This window comes from Carassius auratus, unplaced genomic scaffold (assembly GCF_003368295.1).
Source record: "Carassius auratus strain Wakin unplaced genomic scaffold, ASM336829v1 scaf_tig00020768, whole genome shotgun sequence".
Taxonomy (NCBI): domain Eukaryota; kingdom Metazoa; phylum Chordata; class Actinopteri; order Cypriniformes; family Cyprinidae; genus Carassius; species Carassius auratus.
The window spans coordinates 213687-232648 of record NW_020525055.1 but is presented as its reverse complement, the minus strand read 5'-3'; the positions used below and the strand labels follow the sequence as shown (position 1 = coordinate 232648).

The 18962-nt window shown below is 40.9% G+C and overlaps 1 protein-coding gene across 2 annotated transcripts in view; it reads right to left on the bottom strand.

Annotated features, from left to right (window-relative positions):
- The window catches only part of cdkal1 (CDK5 regulatory subunit associated protein 1-like 1), a 221278-nt gene that overhangs the window by 12204 nt on the left and 190112 nt on the right, over positions 1 to 18962 (bottom strand). For both annotated transcript variants that reach the window (XM_026249271.1, XM_026249272.1), the window contains exons 13-14: positions 6236 to 6319; positions 457 to 621 (exon numbers count right to left, since the gene is read on the bottom strand). In XM_026249271.1, coding sequence (XP_026105056.1) covers positions 457 to 621; positions 6236 to 6319 — 249 coding nt within the window. The remainder of the gene's footprint in view (positions 1 to 456; positions 622 to 6235; positions 6320 to 18962) is intronic.

The window sequence follows — 18962 nt, the reverse complement described above, 5'->3', positions numbered from 1 at the left end:
ATTCTATAATAGCTGATTCTTGTGTTTGGTGGTTTCACATTATCAGTAAACCTGTGAACACAATCACAATTTCACACTCTCGTCTGAACGTAAAACAGTCTGCAAACAGAATGTGAAGTCTGGACTCTGTGCCGGAGGAAACGGCCTCCAATCTGTCTTGTCCATCTCTTCAGATGCAGACAGGCACAGCGTTTGCTCCAGACAGACACTGTGTCATCTCCACCAGCTTCTGCTAGTCTCTGAAGGACCATGACACTACTATAACACATTCAAGCTGTCCGACTGAATCCCAACTCATGGAGCATCTAAACACCTCAAAACAAAGACACAGCTGCGATGAAAGGGACACTTTTCCAAGATTTCTCCACAGCCCTCCACTGTGACTTTTCTGCCATCTTCAGTGTGTAGAATGAGCTAATGTGAAACGGTCATATTGAGCCGGTCCAGCAGACTGACCTGAGGGAGTCCAGACACCTGTCCCTTCTGAAGAGGCTGAGCGATGGAGGGGGTAAAGACCTGCGCGTCCTCCACCGGCCGGCCCTTCATGTAGTGCTTCCCAGCCTCGTATATATCCACCTCGATCATCTTCCCTTTGAACTCTGGCTTCTTGGGCACCAGAACCTGCAGATGCATGAAAGAGAATAACACATAATAAGCATTATATACAAGGATGCACATAAGTGGTACACATGTGCGCATACATGTCCAAAATAAGAAATGCGCTAGGTAAATAAGTGCAGAGTGCTCATTTGCATACTGACATGATTGACAGCTGTTAGTGCACAATCACTCCTTTAGACCGACAAACTGTAATAATGTATAAAAACGATCTGAAAGCATAAATTTACATTAATGATAAAATATATAAAATACATTTACTGCTGGTACCTGCCAAAATAAAACCTTATTGGTTTTAGGTTAGAAATTGATAATTAATTAAAAATAAATAAAAACAAAACCTATATTAGTAATATATTTCTTAGGTGCACTATAAAATAATTGTATTAATAACTAACACTTGTTTTTTTAATAATCATGGAGTGTCTCAAGGATCTGTACTTGGTCCACTTCTGTTCTTAATCTACATGCTTCCTCTGGGTCAAATGCCATGGTCTAAATTTCCACAGTTCACTAATGATACACACATTTATTTTTCCCGCACAGTCCAACTCCGTTTTTCCTCCAAATACTTTAACATCTTGCCTATATGATCTTAAAGTATGGATGGCTTAAAATTTCTCAAAATTGAATAATAAAAAAACTAAGATTCTGTTAGCTGTCTCCCCTCATCCTGACTTCTCTATTAATATTGACATGGTTATAGTACATCCTTCCCACACTGTACTAATCTTGGTGTGATATTTGATTCTACACTATGCTTTGAACCGCACATCAACCAGCTTATCAAGTCCTGTTTTTACCAACTGCGTAATATTGTCAGTTTACGACAACCACTAAAATTATAAACAGCTCATACAAATGAAAAGGGAATAAACAGCATAAATGCTGGAGATCAATAGCGCTTGACACATCACATCATGGCATTGGCCATCACTTTCAAACGCCTCATTAAAGATTCTCATACAATCTTCAGGACAAGTTCTGCATTTCCACAAAAGCAGGAATGAGATTGTAAGTGTTGATCAGTGTTGTTATAGAGTAAAAAACAAACAAGCAAGCATCTTGTTTCTTGGTGCGTGCTGTCATGTTCTTGATGCCAGTTTGCTCCTCTTATCCCAGCGCATCTGAGATGTTCCACTGAGACCCAGAGTGACGAGACCTTCAGATCTGCATGAGGTCTGTGGGGAGATGAATCAGTCCAGGCGTGGAGGCTGAATTGGATTAAAAGCTGTGTGCTTGGATCTATAGGGGTTTACATTGAAATTGCCTTCATTACGTTGAGCGGCAGATAAGTCCAGAGCGTAAAAACCACCTTCCCCAGACATGAAAGGCTCGGCAGAAAGCTTAAAGCGCATTATGATTCATCAAAACTCAGACATATCAGAGGATCTGTCAAATACGTTTTTCAATTAGGCTGGGAAATAAATGTGTTTTCCTTTTCCTCCATCTCTTCCACGGCCAACGTGTGCCGTGAATTTTAATACTTTAATATGAGAAGAGTTATTTTCCCATTTACTTTTTCATTCAATTACACAAACCCTGAAGGTCAAACACTAACATTTAAAGGGAAAGATAAAGTGCTCATACGTCTTTGTCTTGCATCTATTGAGAGGAGTCCTGGCATACTGGAAACCCATTAAGAGTGGTCCAAAACTGTGTCTCCATCTCCTCCTCATGGTAAAGTGAACGATGTTTTAGAGCCGGTGGAAGAGGACACAGCAGCATTTCTTTGAACTTCTGGAGTCTCTCTGAAAGCGCTGGAGACTGTGAGCATGTCCTTGAAGAACACATGAGCAGTTCACAGTGAAGAGAGTAACCCTGAACCTCTTCATCACTGACTGGGTGAAGTTAACCAGGAGAACTGCTGGTTAATACAACTAACAATACACAGTGCAGATGAAATCACAGTGTGGAGAGTAGTCATTGAAAGAGTGTTATTTGAATCTCATATGAAGCAATACATGATAAGAGTGAACCAATGAGGTCTGGAGTATCTCTGTGTCTCGATAAGTGTTTAACAGCAGAAGTTCCTCTCATATAGTGTCTGCATCAGTCCAGTGCTCCATCAGATAACATCTGAACAACACTGGTCACTGCCGCCAACATGAAGGTCAGAAAACTGTACTAAAAGCATCACATATTCTTAATTCTTGTAGTGATTTCCATTTAATTAAAACTCGACTTGCTCAAAATATGAACTTTATTCTTACATTCAACATGAAGATATTTTGAAGAATTGCTGGTGCCCTGTGTGCTCCATAGTATGGAGAAAAAAGATAATGAATCAACTGTTTGCTAACACTTATTTCCAAATATCTTGTTTTTGTGTTCAGCAGAAGAAATAAACTTTGTGGTGAGTAAATAGCTGGACACTTCAGTACAGGACCAATTCTCACTATTAACTAGTTGCTTATTAGTATGCCTATAAAGAACACACTGGGTGTTTATTAGTGCACATAAAGCTCATATTCTAATACTAATACTCATACTAATATGCCTAATCCTACCCAATACCTACATTTAACAACTACCTTACTAACTATTAATAAGCAGTAATTTAGTTTATTGAGGCAAAAGTCTCAATGGGTTGTTAATGGTTTGTTAATAGTGACTTTAAAATACAGTGTGACCATTTTCAGTTCTGGGTGAACCATTCCTTTCAGGCCAATTGTCAAACATCTAATGACACTGGCAGATGTTTTCACTCGTGTACTCTTAAACTTGCTCGCTGCTGTAAGTCCTCGACGAGTCTGAGCAGCTCCGTTTTCAGGTTTGTCTCAAAGGCAGACCGGCTTAAGATCCAAACAACCTGAGCTGAGCTCTTAATCGGCCTCATGTTCATGGTGATCTCCAGAGCAAAGCCGGGCTCTCTCTGATGGATGGTCAGTCACGTCTCAAACGCTCTGGAGAGCGCTCCGGCTTTGAGGCCGCAGATCAAGAAGCAAAAGAAGGAGAACAAAGGTAGGAAAAGAAAACCGAGGGCTTGCATCCCAGATTAGAGCTCCATCCTTTAATGCGCGGCCCCGTCCTCAATCAATGGTGCTGGAGATGGCTTTCTGCTGGCATTCTAATGAAAGATCAATAGTGAGATGGGTGACCTCTGTGACCCATGAGGAGAACCTGAGCAGACTGACTGACGATAATATCTGTCTCACTTCAGACCATTGACTAGTTAGAAAGAAAAACAATCCCTTCTAACAATACAGAAGACATGAGTGCATTCAGAAACAATGCTAAACACATCAGGCAGCATCAGTGTGTTCCTCAGAGGAAGCACTCTTCTGAACCTGTGTGATGGACTTCATACACACCTGTGTGTCAAGTCATATAACAGTCCTGTGTCAGATTACCTGGAGATGTTGTGCTTCACCATAATCTCCACTGCACTTTCATACGTATGAGTTAGCAATCTGTTCTGAGTTTAGTGAGAATCACTGGTGTGAAATCGCTTGCATCAGACCTGCACTGATTCGTCTTCATCTGCCAGCTTTGAATAAATTATCTGAGAGTTACATCAGAGTTACATCTGGGTCTGATCGTCACATGCAGCGATCGCATTAGGAAGCTCGTTTCCACAGAGGATTAAAATATATATATATATATATATATAAATTCAGAATTGCAAGACATTAAAATTGTAATTCTAAGAGGAAAATTTGTAATTGTGAGATATAAAAACACAACTGCAAGAAAAAAAAAAGTTCAAATTGCTAGATAAAATGTTTCAGTAACACTTTCTATGAAGCCTGTATTTATAACACATTATAATTATATTCTTAAGGCATTATACTGAATGCATAATGAATTATAAAAAAAAAAAGTATTATATGTTGTATCATCTCATGAATATTCATAAGAACGGTTTTAATATATTATATTATTTTCTTATTTGTGGTTATAGCTTTTAAGAGTATGATGATTTATAACACAATGAACACATTGCATCCACTTTTACAATGAATTATATTTCTCATAGTTATAATGTATTATACGTCTCATATTTCCATTGTTCTGAAGCTATTTAAAGCAGTCAAAGACCACTTATAAATAATAGTAATAATACGCGTCTTTGGAAGCACATCAACTTATTCTATCAGACTAGATTCTACTGATCTTGAGCATGCTAATACTGTAATGAGAGATAGTTGGGATGTAGTTATAAAGCTGCTTATAGTCGATTGATTAAGGGAACCATCAAAATAAATATAACCATATAAAACATAGCATTTTTTTCAGTTGGAGTATTAATCTCACATCAATTAATTACCATTAGCTCCAGAGAAACACTCTTATAACACTCCACATCTAACCACTCACAAGCTGTAGATACTGAACAGATATTAATGTGAAGATATGATCAGTCTATTATACTGTACATGAAGGAGATTTAATATAGTGTTCACTGTGTTATAAATAACCATAGTCTTAAACTTAATACCACAAATACATAAGTATTACGATGCATTATAATTATGATTATTCATGAGTTGATATAACATATACATATATATATATATATATATATATATATATATATATATATATATATATATATATATATATATATATATATATTAATAATGTACTATGCATTCATTATAATGCCTTAATAATACCCTTATGCTTTATAAATATGGGCTTCGTAGATAGTGTTACCGAAGTTATGAATTCTGAGAAAAAGACAATTGTGAGATGTAGTGAGTTATATTACAGACCTCAGACACGGACACTAAATGCTCTTAATTCCCCTGCGCTGCTTCTCCTCTGTTTTTTCTGTGTGAACACATACTAATGTCACTGCCAGTGTCTCGCTGTGTGGATCTACAGGCTAAACTGAACATTTGCTCGGTTCACAATCACTGTGTGGACTTCATGGACGCTCTGAACATTTTCTTCATGACCTTGTGTTTCTTGGTTAGACTTCTGACCCTACAAGCCCCAGACACGGAGCACACACTGAAAATACCTAGTTAACTCTCTGACACTGAGGAATATGCTGTTATGATCAGAGCGCTGAATTCTCCAGACATAAGAGACTTCTAGAGGAGCATTAGCCTGAAGACAAGCCTGCAAACCTCCAACATCTCCAGCACAGGTGTTCAGGCTCGTATCTGGAGACGTCTGAAGTGTTTACACATGGAGTGAGTCCAGTGAAGTGTGCTCACAGGAGGAACTTGTGTTTGGAGCTCAATTCAACACAACAACTCAATACTCGTAATATATATTTATTTTAAATTATAATTTAAACTTAAAAACTCAATTAGACAGGCACTTATTTATTTTCTAAAAAGAAAATGCTTATGATTCATAAATAATTATTTTTGTCCAGATCCATCTCATTTATTTAGTTGTTCTCAGGGAGATTTAAAAGATAAAACTGAGACTTACTTTAACGTCTTTCTGACTCAACTTGGAAATGTTTGGAGTAAAACCAAAGCTTTTTTATTTTAGTACAGAATAGACCAAATCACTGCACTATCAGCAAATACTAACCAGAAAGTGCTTCAGACATCACTGCTGCATTCAGCAGAAAATAACTGATAATTCAAAGACCGGGTTATTATAGTTAACTAAAACCTGAACAGATAGAGTAAACAGTATCACAAGCTTGTACCTGCTCGTAGAACTTGTTGTGAGCGACGTAGTGCTGCGAATCGAAGGACTCCTCAGTGACCAGCACATGCTGCCTCTCGCCGATCTGTGAGACGAGACACACACACACACACACACTGTTAATAATGGAGCCTGACAGCAAACACAAGCAGTGATTAGTCTGTGAACAGCTGACATTGTACAGATGCTGTAACCATGAACACATGCATGCTCCAGAGAAACAGGGACACCATTGAGTGCTACCTGAAGGAAATAAAGCATCTGCAGCAGTAAGAGACGGATGCGTCTGGATCCTGCTGTACTGACACTTACTGCACACTCATATTATCTTACCATGGGAAAGGGCTTCTTTCATTCACGCGGTCACAAAGCCACCGTGCATGTATTTAATGGGTTTGAAGAAGCGTTTGTGTGCTGGCCAGCAGCTCAGACGACACACACACACACACACACACACACACACACACACACACACACACGCACACATGCGCACACACACACACACGCGCACACACACACACACACACACACACGGTGAATAACACACCGATGCACAGAGCGAACACAAATGTGTGTGCATCACAATCTTCACAGGATCACTGTGGATGGAGGAAAGGAGAGGACGCTGATGTTTCGGTGCGGTCAGCAGAGGTCAAAGGTTAATAACAGCTCCACACTGTTTGTGCTCCGCTCTTTAGAGATGAAGGTCCGTCTCAGCCGTTCACAGCATTTAACAAGTGACTGAACTCTGGAGAAATGACCTTTCATGAGGCTGGAAATGCAGTTTTTCAGTGCCGTCTCAAACTCTGGAGGAATGACAGGCGCTGCAGAAAACCCCAGAAACATTGGAAACGTCATTCCTTCTCAATGACTGACCCTCATCACACTGCTTCTGTTAATCACCCTCACACCGATCCGGACACACAAGCTGTTCGATCACTGAACATATCTGAGACTCATTACAGGTGAACAAACAGAGGTAGGAACACCCAGATCCATTCTGTTTGTAACTTCACTCTTAAAATAATCATCTGCAGCGATGCCAGAGAAGAAACATTTCTGGGTCCCCAAATAACCTCAGTGAACAGTTTTCTACTGTAAAGAATCTTTTCTGCATTTGAAAGGTTCCATGGATGTTCAAGGTTCTTCATAAAACTACTGATGTAAAATTAAGAAGCTCTATTTTTAAGAGTGTTGTCAAACAGTACACTTGTCACTTCGATCTGATTGGTTGGTTGGATATTGTTAAAGGATCAAACAAATGTTTTTTACTAAATTTAGATGTTCCTCGGACAGATCCAGCCTATTCTAATCCTTCAATGCTGGAACAGTGTTCTAGAGTGAACGTGTATGGGACAGTTAACAGAAGACATACATTTCTGTTTCTAGTGTCTTAAATATGGATATTTTTCTTACAAAAACTCATCAATCTGCTACAGGAGGCTTTCTTCACCCCTGGACTGGTGTGTGACCCACTTCTTTTGTATAACACCCATTCACTGCCAAATCCTGGAAGGATCTTTTTAAATAAAACTCTGATTAGATTAGTCTACGATGGCTTCATGGGCTAATTTTCATGTTTGTGTCAACTATCTCTTTAAAATACTTGTCACATGGAGGATGACCTTCATGGTGTTTTTGTCATTTTAACAGTCAGGGTCACCATGAAGAGTCAAAAACATGAATTCAGAGTATGGGTCATCACATCACTTTCATATTAACACTGAAGAAGAAACTCCTGCGGTCTCAGATGAAGTTCATGTTTCGAGAAGGAGAGCAGTGTGAAAGAAAGCACCCATTTATCATGGCTCTAATGAGACACATGCAGCGCTGCATCTCGATGAAAGAGAAGCAGTGATTGGCTTCGCTTGAATCACTGTGTCTGCAAACTGATTCAGGATCTGATCGTTTTTACAAAGAAGGACATTAAGAAACATCCAATTCTGCAGAGAACAGCACAAGCAGGTGATCGGGAAGAACACGGAGAGAGTGTGTGTGTGGATGAATTAGTAAACGCTCTGACAGCACACGAGCCACGACTGAAGCAACCTTTAACCAGGACAGAATCCAGAAGAAACACCAGAAAGTGATAAATGAATGCATGGCTCATGTTTGATGCATGCACAATAATTACAGAGGAATATCTACAGGTGTCTCTGATGGCCTCCACTGGTCTACAGAAGCTCCAGGACATCAAGGGTTCCTCAAAGAGAATAGAGGAGTTCTTCTGAGTCTAGCCGGAGGCGAGGAACACGTCTGGTTAATGTTCAAACACATCACAGACGCACCTCCTCGGGTCCAAGCAGAGCGAACAAGAGGAACGATGCTGACCCTGTTGTTCTGAGAGCAGATTAACCCAACGAGAAGCTGGTCTCTTAGCAGAAACCAGCAGCTTATACACACACACACACTCACCAAACAGATTCACTTCTCAAGGTCAAAGCTCCTTCTGGATCAGTGAATCTCTGACCAGAAACACTGCAGGACTTATTCAGAACACACGACTATCTTCAAACCGCTGTACGCAAAAGAGTGTGTGGAAATTCTCCTTGTGTTCCTGGGACAAATAACTCCTATATTAGTGTAAGCAGCTCTAATGTAAAAATAATGTAATCTCTAATGAAACAGTGGTAGAGTTCAGGCTGAATGAATCCCTAACTGGGATATCTGGAGAGTTCAGACACACTTTCAGTCTTTATGAAGTTATTCTCAGTGCTGATGAGGAAGAGGATGAGGAAGAGGAGGACATCAGAGAAGATCTCCGCCGAAGCTTGTTCTCACACACTCGCCCGCTCCTCACACATATAATACTCCCTCTCGACTGAGCCTAATCCAGATGGTGAATGACAACATGGACAAATCAAAGGAAGAGCGGGGATTACATCGCTCCGATCCTGTGATATGAAAACAGTGCAGGATGTTTGCTGTGGAATCTCTTCTGGAGTGAAAACACACAGAGCTGGGTCTGGATTAGAATCAGAAGAGAGTAATAATTAGAGCGGTCCAGCACAAACACACTGAGGATCTGCAGAGCTTTACCAGCGACGTGAGAGGATTCACATCACAGCGAACCATCCGTCTCTGATCAAGACTCACGCCGTTACACAGAGGTTAAGATGAGCAGCATGTTTTAACTGAGCATCAGATGGAACGGAAACATCTCAAGCGTTTAGGGTTTGAGACTCTTTCAGCAGAATGGATGGTGTTTGAGTTAGACTCGCTGCTTTTCATTGTTTGATGAGTGTTTTGACCTGTAAAACTGTGGAGCACAAACATCTCTAGACCTTGTTTCTTCATTTCATCTTTATGAGTAAAACATGACTGAACCTGAGAAACGCTGCAGAGCTGAAACAGAAGAAACATCTCGTAGAGTTTCACACAGAACATGTCACAATCTCAGCCAGAGCAGTGCATCTTCGACTCACAGATGACCGTTTAGAGTAAAGCACCTCAATCTAACAGACTGAGAACACAGCCATCATTCTCTGATACACAACATAATTAAAGCCCTTTAATTTAGCGTCTGTCGTTAGCGTGACCCACCCGACTGAATGACGAGCATCATGCTGGACTATATAGTGTGAGAAGAAACAAGGACCAAAGAGTACACGAAGAAGTGATTAAACTGAGGCAGAACATCACAGACGAGAACAAAACATCACTGAGGCATGTGCTATTCCTCCATTACAGCTTAAACACCACACACACTTCACACACACAGTCTTTGCTGTATCCTTAATCACCCATACAATTAACACTATTTCTACAATTTATTCTTTCTTTGCTAAGTGTTGTTACTTTCTTCATTTATTTGCATGTTTCCATTTTATATCCTTCATTTATTCAGTACAATAAACTAATAATCTTCTATGAGTGTGTGTGTGAGAAAGAGAGAGAGAGATTGGGTGTGTGTGTGTGTGTGAGAGAGAGAGAGTCTGCATGAGAGTGAGAGTGTGTGTGTGTGTGTGAGAGAGAGAGAGAGAGAGAGAGTGTGTGTGTGTGTGTGTATGTGTGTGTATGTGTGTGTGTGTGTGAGAGAGAGAGTGTGTGTGTGTGTGTGTGTGTGTATGTGTGTGTGTGTGAGAGAGAGAGAGAGTGTGTGAGTGTGTGTGTGGTAGTGTTGCTTTCGTCAACAAGAATTATGACCAAAAACGAACCTCTATCACGTGACGAAAACGAGACGCAACGTAAATGCTCGTCATGTGACGATGACTATAATTATATAATTATATAAAGCAATATTGTTGACGAATAAAACGAGACTAAATGTGGTTTACAAAATAAAAACTATGCTAAAAGTCTCTTCTTTGACCAAAATGAGACTAAACTAAATGTTTTAACGTTAACTAAATACGAAAATAGTCATGGATAATTCTGACTAAAGTAAGACTAAAATGCTATCAGTTGACTGAAACTTGACTAAACTAAAAAGAGTATGAACGTGACAAACTAATAAAAACTAAAAAGACAGCTTCACACAAAGACTAGACTAAAAGCGCAGTAGTGTGTGTCCGTGATCGCTGGTGACAGAGCTGTGTTAGATGACTGTGAGGAGTGATGTCTGATGTCTTCATCAGCGGCGTCTGGGTGCTGACTGTGTCCAGCAGATCATTTAAACACATATATATATATATAGCAGCTTTCATGATGCAGAGATGGAAATTAAAGATCTACAATATAATTACATAAAACACTCTCTATAGCTTTTCATTACCAAACGCACATATAATCAGTGTTCACCTATTATCAGACCTGCTTCTGAAGCTGCATCTCACAGTGTTTCAGAGCTGCTCTTACTGTCAGTCTCTCAGCTAACAAGCGTTCAGCTTCAACACACTGTCTCCAGCAGATGAGATCGGATGGGTGCTGGGATTTAGTATCTACATGCAGCACTAAATCATGTGAAGCGCTGATGACTGGACACTCACTGTCACTGTGCTTCACGAGCTTCAAGTGACCCGTCTCACTGCGCCAGTCATTCATCTGGACACATGCATCGCTGATACAGCTTGCTTTTAAAGTGGAGATGGAAACGCTGTTTTTGGCTCCTCCAATTATAACTGAGTGATGACATCTCCACAAACAGCTTGGATTGGATCAACTGACGGTGCATTATTCTGTTCATACAACAGCATCTCATCCAGTGGGTGAGCAGAGGAGGAGGTGGGCGGGGCCAATGAGAGGGAGGAGCAGGAAATGATGTGGGTGGGATCAGAGAGCGGGAGGGGTGGGGCATGGATTGATGAGGGTGGGGCTAAATCAACAAAGGAGTGGGGAATACTTTGGGCATGGCCAAATCTTGAGTGAAGGGGTTAGTCAGAACAATGTGGGCGGGGTCAGAGAATCAGGGTGTGGTATGACATGATATGGGTCAAGGATTAATGTGGGTGTGGTCTGTGAAAGGGGTGGGGCATCAGGAGCCTTAAACTGCAGCAGGTCTGAGAAGCCAGGGCTGAAGATGACCAGATGATTCCAGGTTAATCAGAAGACTTCATTAAAGGTGACTGATGTCAGAGAGCTGGTGGAGAAGCATTGTGTGTTTGCACTCGTGGTGAAAACAAACATACTGCCACAAGCACAGCGCTGCTGACCTGTGCATTACTGCTCCGCACACACACACACACACACACACACACACACACACACACACACCACACAATCTATTACCATCATACAGCTTGACTTTGGAAACCGTTCATGTGTATAAATGTGCCACAGCTCAAGGACGCCTCAGAAGGACATCAGCGATTAACTGCTGGAGAAGTGAGAACTTACTGGATCTCCATCTGTTTTCTCACTCATACAGACGCGGTGATGTGGGCCTGCGAGCGTCTTCAGAGGAGCTCGGACCATCCTACAGCATCTGTCATGCATGATCTCTGCTTTCCTCAAGTCAATCTAAAACACGCCTGTCAGAGATGAGAAGTGTTCGCTTTCTTGAGATCATGAGACGAGAGCTTCCTTCATCATGACTAGAGAAGAGATGCTGCTGTCTCCTCTTTGAAAGATCTCTCCATCCGTCTCTTGGTATATCATAAAGACTTCTGTGCATAAATACGTCAGGATCTGAGGGAGGACACATCCACAACTCACGAAAGCCTTGAAGCATCTTCTGATCGAGAACAAGAGTCTACAAAGCTGTTCTCTGATGTGAATGGATGGTGATGACCCGGTCACACTGGCTCGGGGTCACTGCTCAGGAGTCATGTGATCAGACCTGAAGCAGGATCTTCTGAAGCACAGAGCTGAGCGTGTGTTTGTCTGGAACGTGCTGCTGCCTTGACATCCGCTCGGACAGTGTGTGTGTGTGTGTGTGTGTGTGTGTGCGTGTTTAATGAGGCGTATCATGGCTGACCTGTGTGAGAAGACCTGGATCAGTGTCCAGAAGAGAGAGATAATAATAAATGTCGCTGAGATAGGGAAATGTCGACCCATTTAAGTATGGAGTTTGTACAGTTACGGTTTATCTAAGCAGCAAATAGTGAAGCTCTTAGGAGGAGTCATAAAATCATCAACTCCCAACGTCCATCATGCCAGCAGTCCTGAGGGATTTTATATTTCAATTATTTCTACTTTCTTGTTATTAAGAAATCGCATTTAATAAAATTAATTGTTGACCGATTGTGATGACAGACGTAGACATTAGAAAGAAATACTCTTCCCACTGATAGTTTTCACGTGACGTCACACACACATAGGAACGGTCACCTAGAGGCCAAACCAAAGATATGCTCCACTGACCGCCAGTTATGTTTTCAAAGTTTGCATTAAATAGTATCATAGTGAAACAGATAAACCATTGTAAGTAAAACACTGAACCATTGGATTGCATTCATATTCCGGCCTCATCTCCTTGTCTATGTAAACTATGCATCATTACAGTGATTACTGAATTTGATCTTTTAATACTACTCTTTTAAATATAATAAAGGCACTTTAATTGTTTTTAGAACATGTGTTGCACTGTTTAATGATTAAAATATTGCAGCGGGTGCTTAATATCGATTGCAAATAGGCAAAATATGCATTGTTCACACATCTTTGTTTTATTCTTTTGAGAGGTGATCTAAATATTTGTGGCCGTGCAACAGATGGAAAACTGATAGTTTGTGCTGCAGTTCTATGGATGTTTGCCCTCCAGGTCTTCAAGCAGGTCACATGACAAAGCTATCAACTGGGCATGTATACAGTTCTGACTTAGGAATCAGAGAAGATTTATTATTTTTAAACCTCTTAGCTGTTATAAATTCACTGTAAACCATGGCTTCACAGGGCTTATTGCTTTTATAAATCAGTTAGTTCATATATGTATTAAATCAAGTGTAATGATGTTAATAGAAACAGTATTATTCCACCAAACCGTGCAGCTCCTCAGAAACAGCTGTAGTGGTAAAGTGGTTGCCGAGCAACACACAGAAGTAAACAAAGGTGATTGTAGAGTAATTTAGCAGCTCAGCCAATCAGAAATCAAGGACCCGCTTTATAACCTTGTATAAACAATGAACACCAATAAAAACTGTGTCTGATTTATTTAGTGAGCGTGTTCTGTGTCCTTTAACTGACACAGACACAAAGAGAATAGAGTATTTCTGAAGGTGAATCTGTGCAGTGCGGCATTTAACATGGACACAGAAACAGCAGCTCTGATACACTACACATCAAGAATATCTATGAGAGAGAAAGTGTGTGTGTGTGTGTGTGTGTGTGTGTGTGTGTGTGTGTGTGTGAGAGCTGAGAACAGATGACAGATTGACTGACCCCATCCGGACCCTATCAGACCACATCAGCACTGAGCAGAGTGGAATAATCACTCTCCATCTTTCTCTCTATTTTCATTCACTGAAGATCACAGCGGCAGCAGCATGACTGGTGTGTAACTCGTGTAATATCCTCATCCTCCTGTAAGGGGCAGATCTGAAACAGCAGCAGGTATCAGCTCCTGAGGCTCTCAGCAGACGGCTTCAGCAAGACTCTTTCCGATCGGTCAGTCTGAGGACGGAGTGACCCTAACAGCAGGGCTCTGAACCGGGACAAGGAAACAAGAACGAAAACCGGAAACGAACTAAATTTTTGCAGGAACAGAACCAGAAACCAAATCTAATTTTATAGTTCCGAACAGAATCGAAAATTTGAAATGACCATTAACCGGTTAATAACGTTATTTTATCATTCCATTTAATATTTGAAATTTGCTGTCAACCAATCACAAATTCCAGTAGTTGAAAAAAAAAAATCTGTTTAAAAAAATTTTAATTATTACCCGGTATTTCTTCCACCCAAACCAGTTTCGGAACAGTGATAATATCAGAGGAACGCAGGAACAGAAATGTTGAAATATCAATTCTAGTCAGAATGAACCGATCAGCTCAAACATCAGCTGCAGGATCTTCAGAGAGCGTCTGGAGGAGACTCGTGTGATATAATGACAGTATATCCACACATTAGACTCCTGCTACTTCACAGGGTAAATCAGTCAGAATCAAAGCTAACGAGAAACAGTTCTGTACTTACTCTAAGAACATTACAAAGGAAGAAACACCAAGATTCAGCAACTCTCATCCTTTTTCTGTCACAACACATTTTCACATATTAAATCTGGGAAACAAACCAAATACAGCACTCATGTTGCTGCAAGAGAAATTCATAAGTGTAGAAGAGAAGATCTCAGTATTATGATGACTAACCCGTTGTGAAAAGTGTGCACAAACAAAGTGTGTCCTAAACCCTATAGACCCATCAGACCCTGTGCTAACAGTAAAACAATGTAAAACAAAGTAAAGCATCACATAGAAGCTCTCTCTCATGTTCTTAATATCAAGTCAGTTTATTCTATTGAGCTTTATAAAATACAGATCGTTTCAATGCAGCTCCACAGAAGACTACAGTCATTATTCAGATCAAGCTTGGTTCTCCTCTGATGGCGTCAGGGCGGTTAAATTAATATTACTGATTATTAATTGTCTTTTAAGCATGAACTGAGCGAGTCAGTGGTGTCAGTGACATCTGTCAGAAAGGTTCAGAATCAGATGAAGATCTCTCAGCTCTGGTGGAGTTAAGCACAGGCCCCGTCTGTCCATTAATACCTCTCACACACCTCTCTTCTCTCAGAGGCTCACACTGTTTGTTCTCGGGGTTTATCTCCTCCCCAGCAGGATTACAGAGGACGTTTCTTAAAAGAAACAAAGCGCTCTGTCTCTGGGCCTGACACATTACTCCATCTTTCACAGATGTGGAGGAAAAGCAGAGAACGAAAGCAGATGTTTTGATCAGGATTACACATTCACAGGATTCTCCTCTGCTGGTGTCAGAGCTGACGGAGGAACGACATGAACACGGTCACAGTGATGACACTCCTCATCATTCTGAGGAGAAACGGTCCCTAAAAACAGAGCGAACCACTGGAGCCACGTGACACACACAGCATTTCTACAGCAGTCACTGTAACCAGCCTACACTGTCCATGGTGTTCTGTAAACCAGGACGTCTTCTCTGGGAAGCAGTGTGAATACACATATTGAACCGTGAATTACACAAAGAACCAGCATCTACCAAAGTGTCAATCACTGGTAGAAATTTTTTAAAAAATATCTTAACCTGACTGCTAATTGTAACTCTGCTTACATTTCTGCAAACTGCAAAAACATACCTAAACATACAAGTTACTGCAAATCTCCTTGCACAATACTACGAGCTCAAAATACTTTTATCAGTTGTAGACTAGTATATTCCGCTGTTCACATCACATAACTAACTTGTGATGTAGTAGGTTTGCTCCGTAGCGCACCCGGTGCAGCACTGCACGTGAGATGTGCGTCTCCTGAAACTCAGGTCACTATAAAACACTCAAAGACTTGTAGAAGCAGGATAAAGTGACGTGTTTTTATTGCAAGCTTGCTTTTGATTACATTATTGGTTCGGTTTAGGGTAGGGCTGAATGATCGTATCGTATCTATATCTAGATATTAACTTTCAAGATATTAATATCGAAAAAAGCAACGATATAGATTTCCCCTCTCCGCACTCGCCCTGCATACAACTCTGGCAGTCACAACGAACATCAGTTTTACGAGTGCCCTTGACTGCAGCGCTAAAGCCAGCACGCGCACACGAGAGGGGGGGCGGCGTTTCCATGGTGACGTGTCATTGCTTGTCACGTGACACACCGCAGCAGCAACAGCGCTGAATGAATGATGATCTGCTTTTATATCATTTTTCCTTTTTTATTCAGAATATTCACAAATGTGTTAGTTATGGCATGAAATATCTGATATTCTGATTGTCAAATACATGCAAGTGGAAGTGTATTGTTGTTTAAACACCTTTATAACGATCACGTTAGTTGATCTGCATGCATGATGGGCGCCACCGTGTTAGTTTGTGCCGCAGACGCAGTTCAGAGAATCGGATCTGTTGGATTTACAACACGCGAATTCATCCACTTCTCCCGAAATACTTAAAAGTGGCTGGTGAGCTGAGAATAGAATATGTAAACACTGAAGTTACTTACACAATGTGTATCTGATATGAATAAAATGTGTCGAATTATAATGGAAAGGATTATTATTACCTCTTCCAAAGACATCAGTGTGTATTTTACAAACTCTAAATGTATTGTTTTTTAGTACTTATGTGAATTTATTTGTTTGAAAACTAAAATAAACCGTATGTGGTTGAAAACACTGAAAAGTTGTGATATATGACAGTTCTGAGTAGGGCTGTCACTTTTAGTTCGAAAATCGATTGCACAATCGATCGGACCAACCAAAAAAGGTTTCTAAAAATGAAAATAGGGAATCGATTTTAACCAAATATGTACAATATTAATTTTAAAATAATTAAACAATTAAAAAAATAGATGTAACAAAACTCCCAAACAAGCAGAAAAAGAAATCCGAAAGTGCAGAATGCCTTCCGAGAGCTAGACAGAAAATACCAGCAATTTAAGGCTCCTGTAAGACCCAGTGACGTCGAAAGCGACCTCTTCGTCTGGCGCGAATGATTTCAGTGTTAGTCAACGTAAAGACGCATTTACGCGTGTCTGGAGGTCTCGCAGCGCAGTAGACGAGTTATGAGTTATGAAAAGGACCATTGCCAGCTGACAGCGACCGGCTTTTGTGGTGGAAATTGGCAGTAATACCCCTTCACCTTGCGCAGCTGTACCTGAGTGTCCCTGGGACATCAGTGCGGTCGGAGCGCGTCTTCTCAACAGCTGGACATATAGTGAATACAAAACGCTCTGCTCTGGACCCCAAAAATGTTGATCAACTTGTTTTCCTGTCCAATAAATTTGTAATGGCCTTATTTTGCGCCTTTTTGCGCATTACAATTTGCTTGCTTAGTGTCGGTTACGTTCAATAAAAAAAACACACATGGCCTGTTCTCAAGTCCATTTAAAGTTTCATTTTTTTTTTTTTTTTTTTTACAGTTTTTGAAATGGATTGAATCATTATTTAAAATAATCTTGGAGATTTTTGAATTGCCTAAATCATAAATGAAGCCTGCAGTGATGTTTTTCTTGTGTTATGGCAGCCGTCCCCTCTGCATATATATTTTTTCGAGAATGTTGCACTCCTGTTGCTGTTTGTTATTCTGCACGAAACTTCATGCCAATAAATAAGAAATATTGCTGACTTGTGCGTTTCCAGCGCTCTCTTTACATTCGTCCGTTATTTGACGTTGTAAAAGGAAACCTTTTTTTTTTTTTTTGAGACATGGAAAATCGATTTTACAATCGATTCAATGAACAGTTGTCTTAAAAATCGAAAATGATTTCACAAAATTGACAGCACTAGCTCTGAGCGCGCCTGTCTCTGGCCTGCGCGCCTGTCTCTCAGATCAAACTCAACACGTTGTATGTGCCACTGAAAAGTGCAGCAAAATGGACCCAGAACAGCATACTTCAGGGTTTGAAAGTAAAAGTGATATTTGTCAAGTATGGTATAATCGGTGCTCTGCATTTAACCCATCCAAGTTCACACACACACCGTGAACACACACACACACACACACCATGAACACACAACCGGAGCAGTGGGCAGCTATAGATCCAGCACCTTGCTTGCTCAAGGGCACCTAAGTCGTGAGTATTGAGGGTCTCTGAGAAGATTTGTGATGTAAGACCAGTTGAAAGTGAAGCAGACGTGAGAGAGGGATTCTTCTGTCTAGACGTCTTTTCATCCTGCCGTAGAGGATCTAGATCTGCTGCAGGCGACCAGCAGTTTGCTTTCTCTGAACACTGTGTGAGGGAGCCGGAGGAGGTCTGGGTTCCCCCGATGGCCTCATCTCCTCCTGCTAGACCCCAGAGAAACCACCGTCTGCAGAGACAAACCGCTTCAGCACTGCTGAGCATGTGGAAGACAAACACAGCTCCCGCTTCTGAATATACAGAGCAGCTTCAGGCAGAAAAAAGCCAGCGTGAGGCTGTAAAATCTGTCCACCACAATACCTGACCATCACAACACAGTAACACTCTCCAACGCTGCACTGGAGACATTCATTATTACTGGACCGTATGAGCCTGGAGCTCCAGCACAGCAAACCCAGAGCAAAGAGCGATTGAACACAGTCTGAACCTCCAGAACAGTCAAGCGGCTCTCTCATCCAGACAGAACTACAGAAGCAGTTTTCTTTCAGTGAAAGTCTAATCAGACAGGGGATGAATGACAAGAAAGGACAGAAATGACAATAAAAGAGAGTTCAGGACTCAAGAACTTCAATCCGAGTCTTCA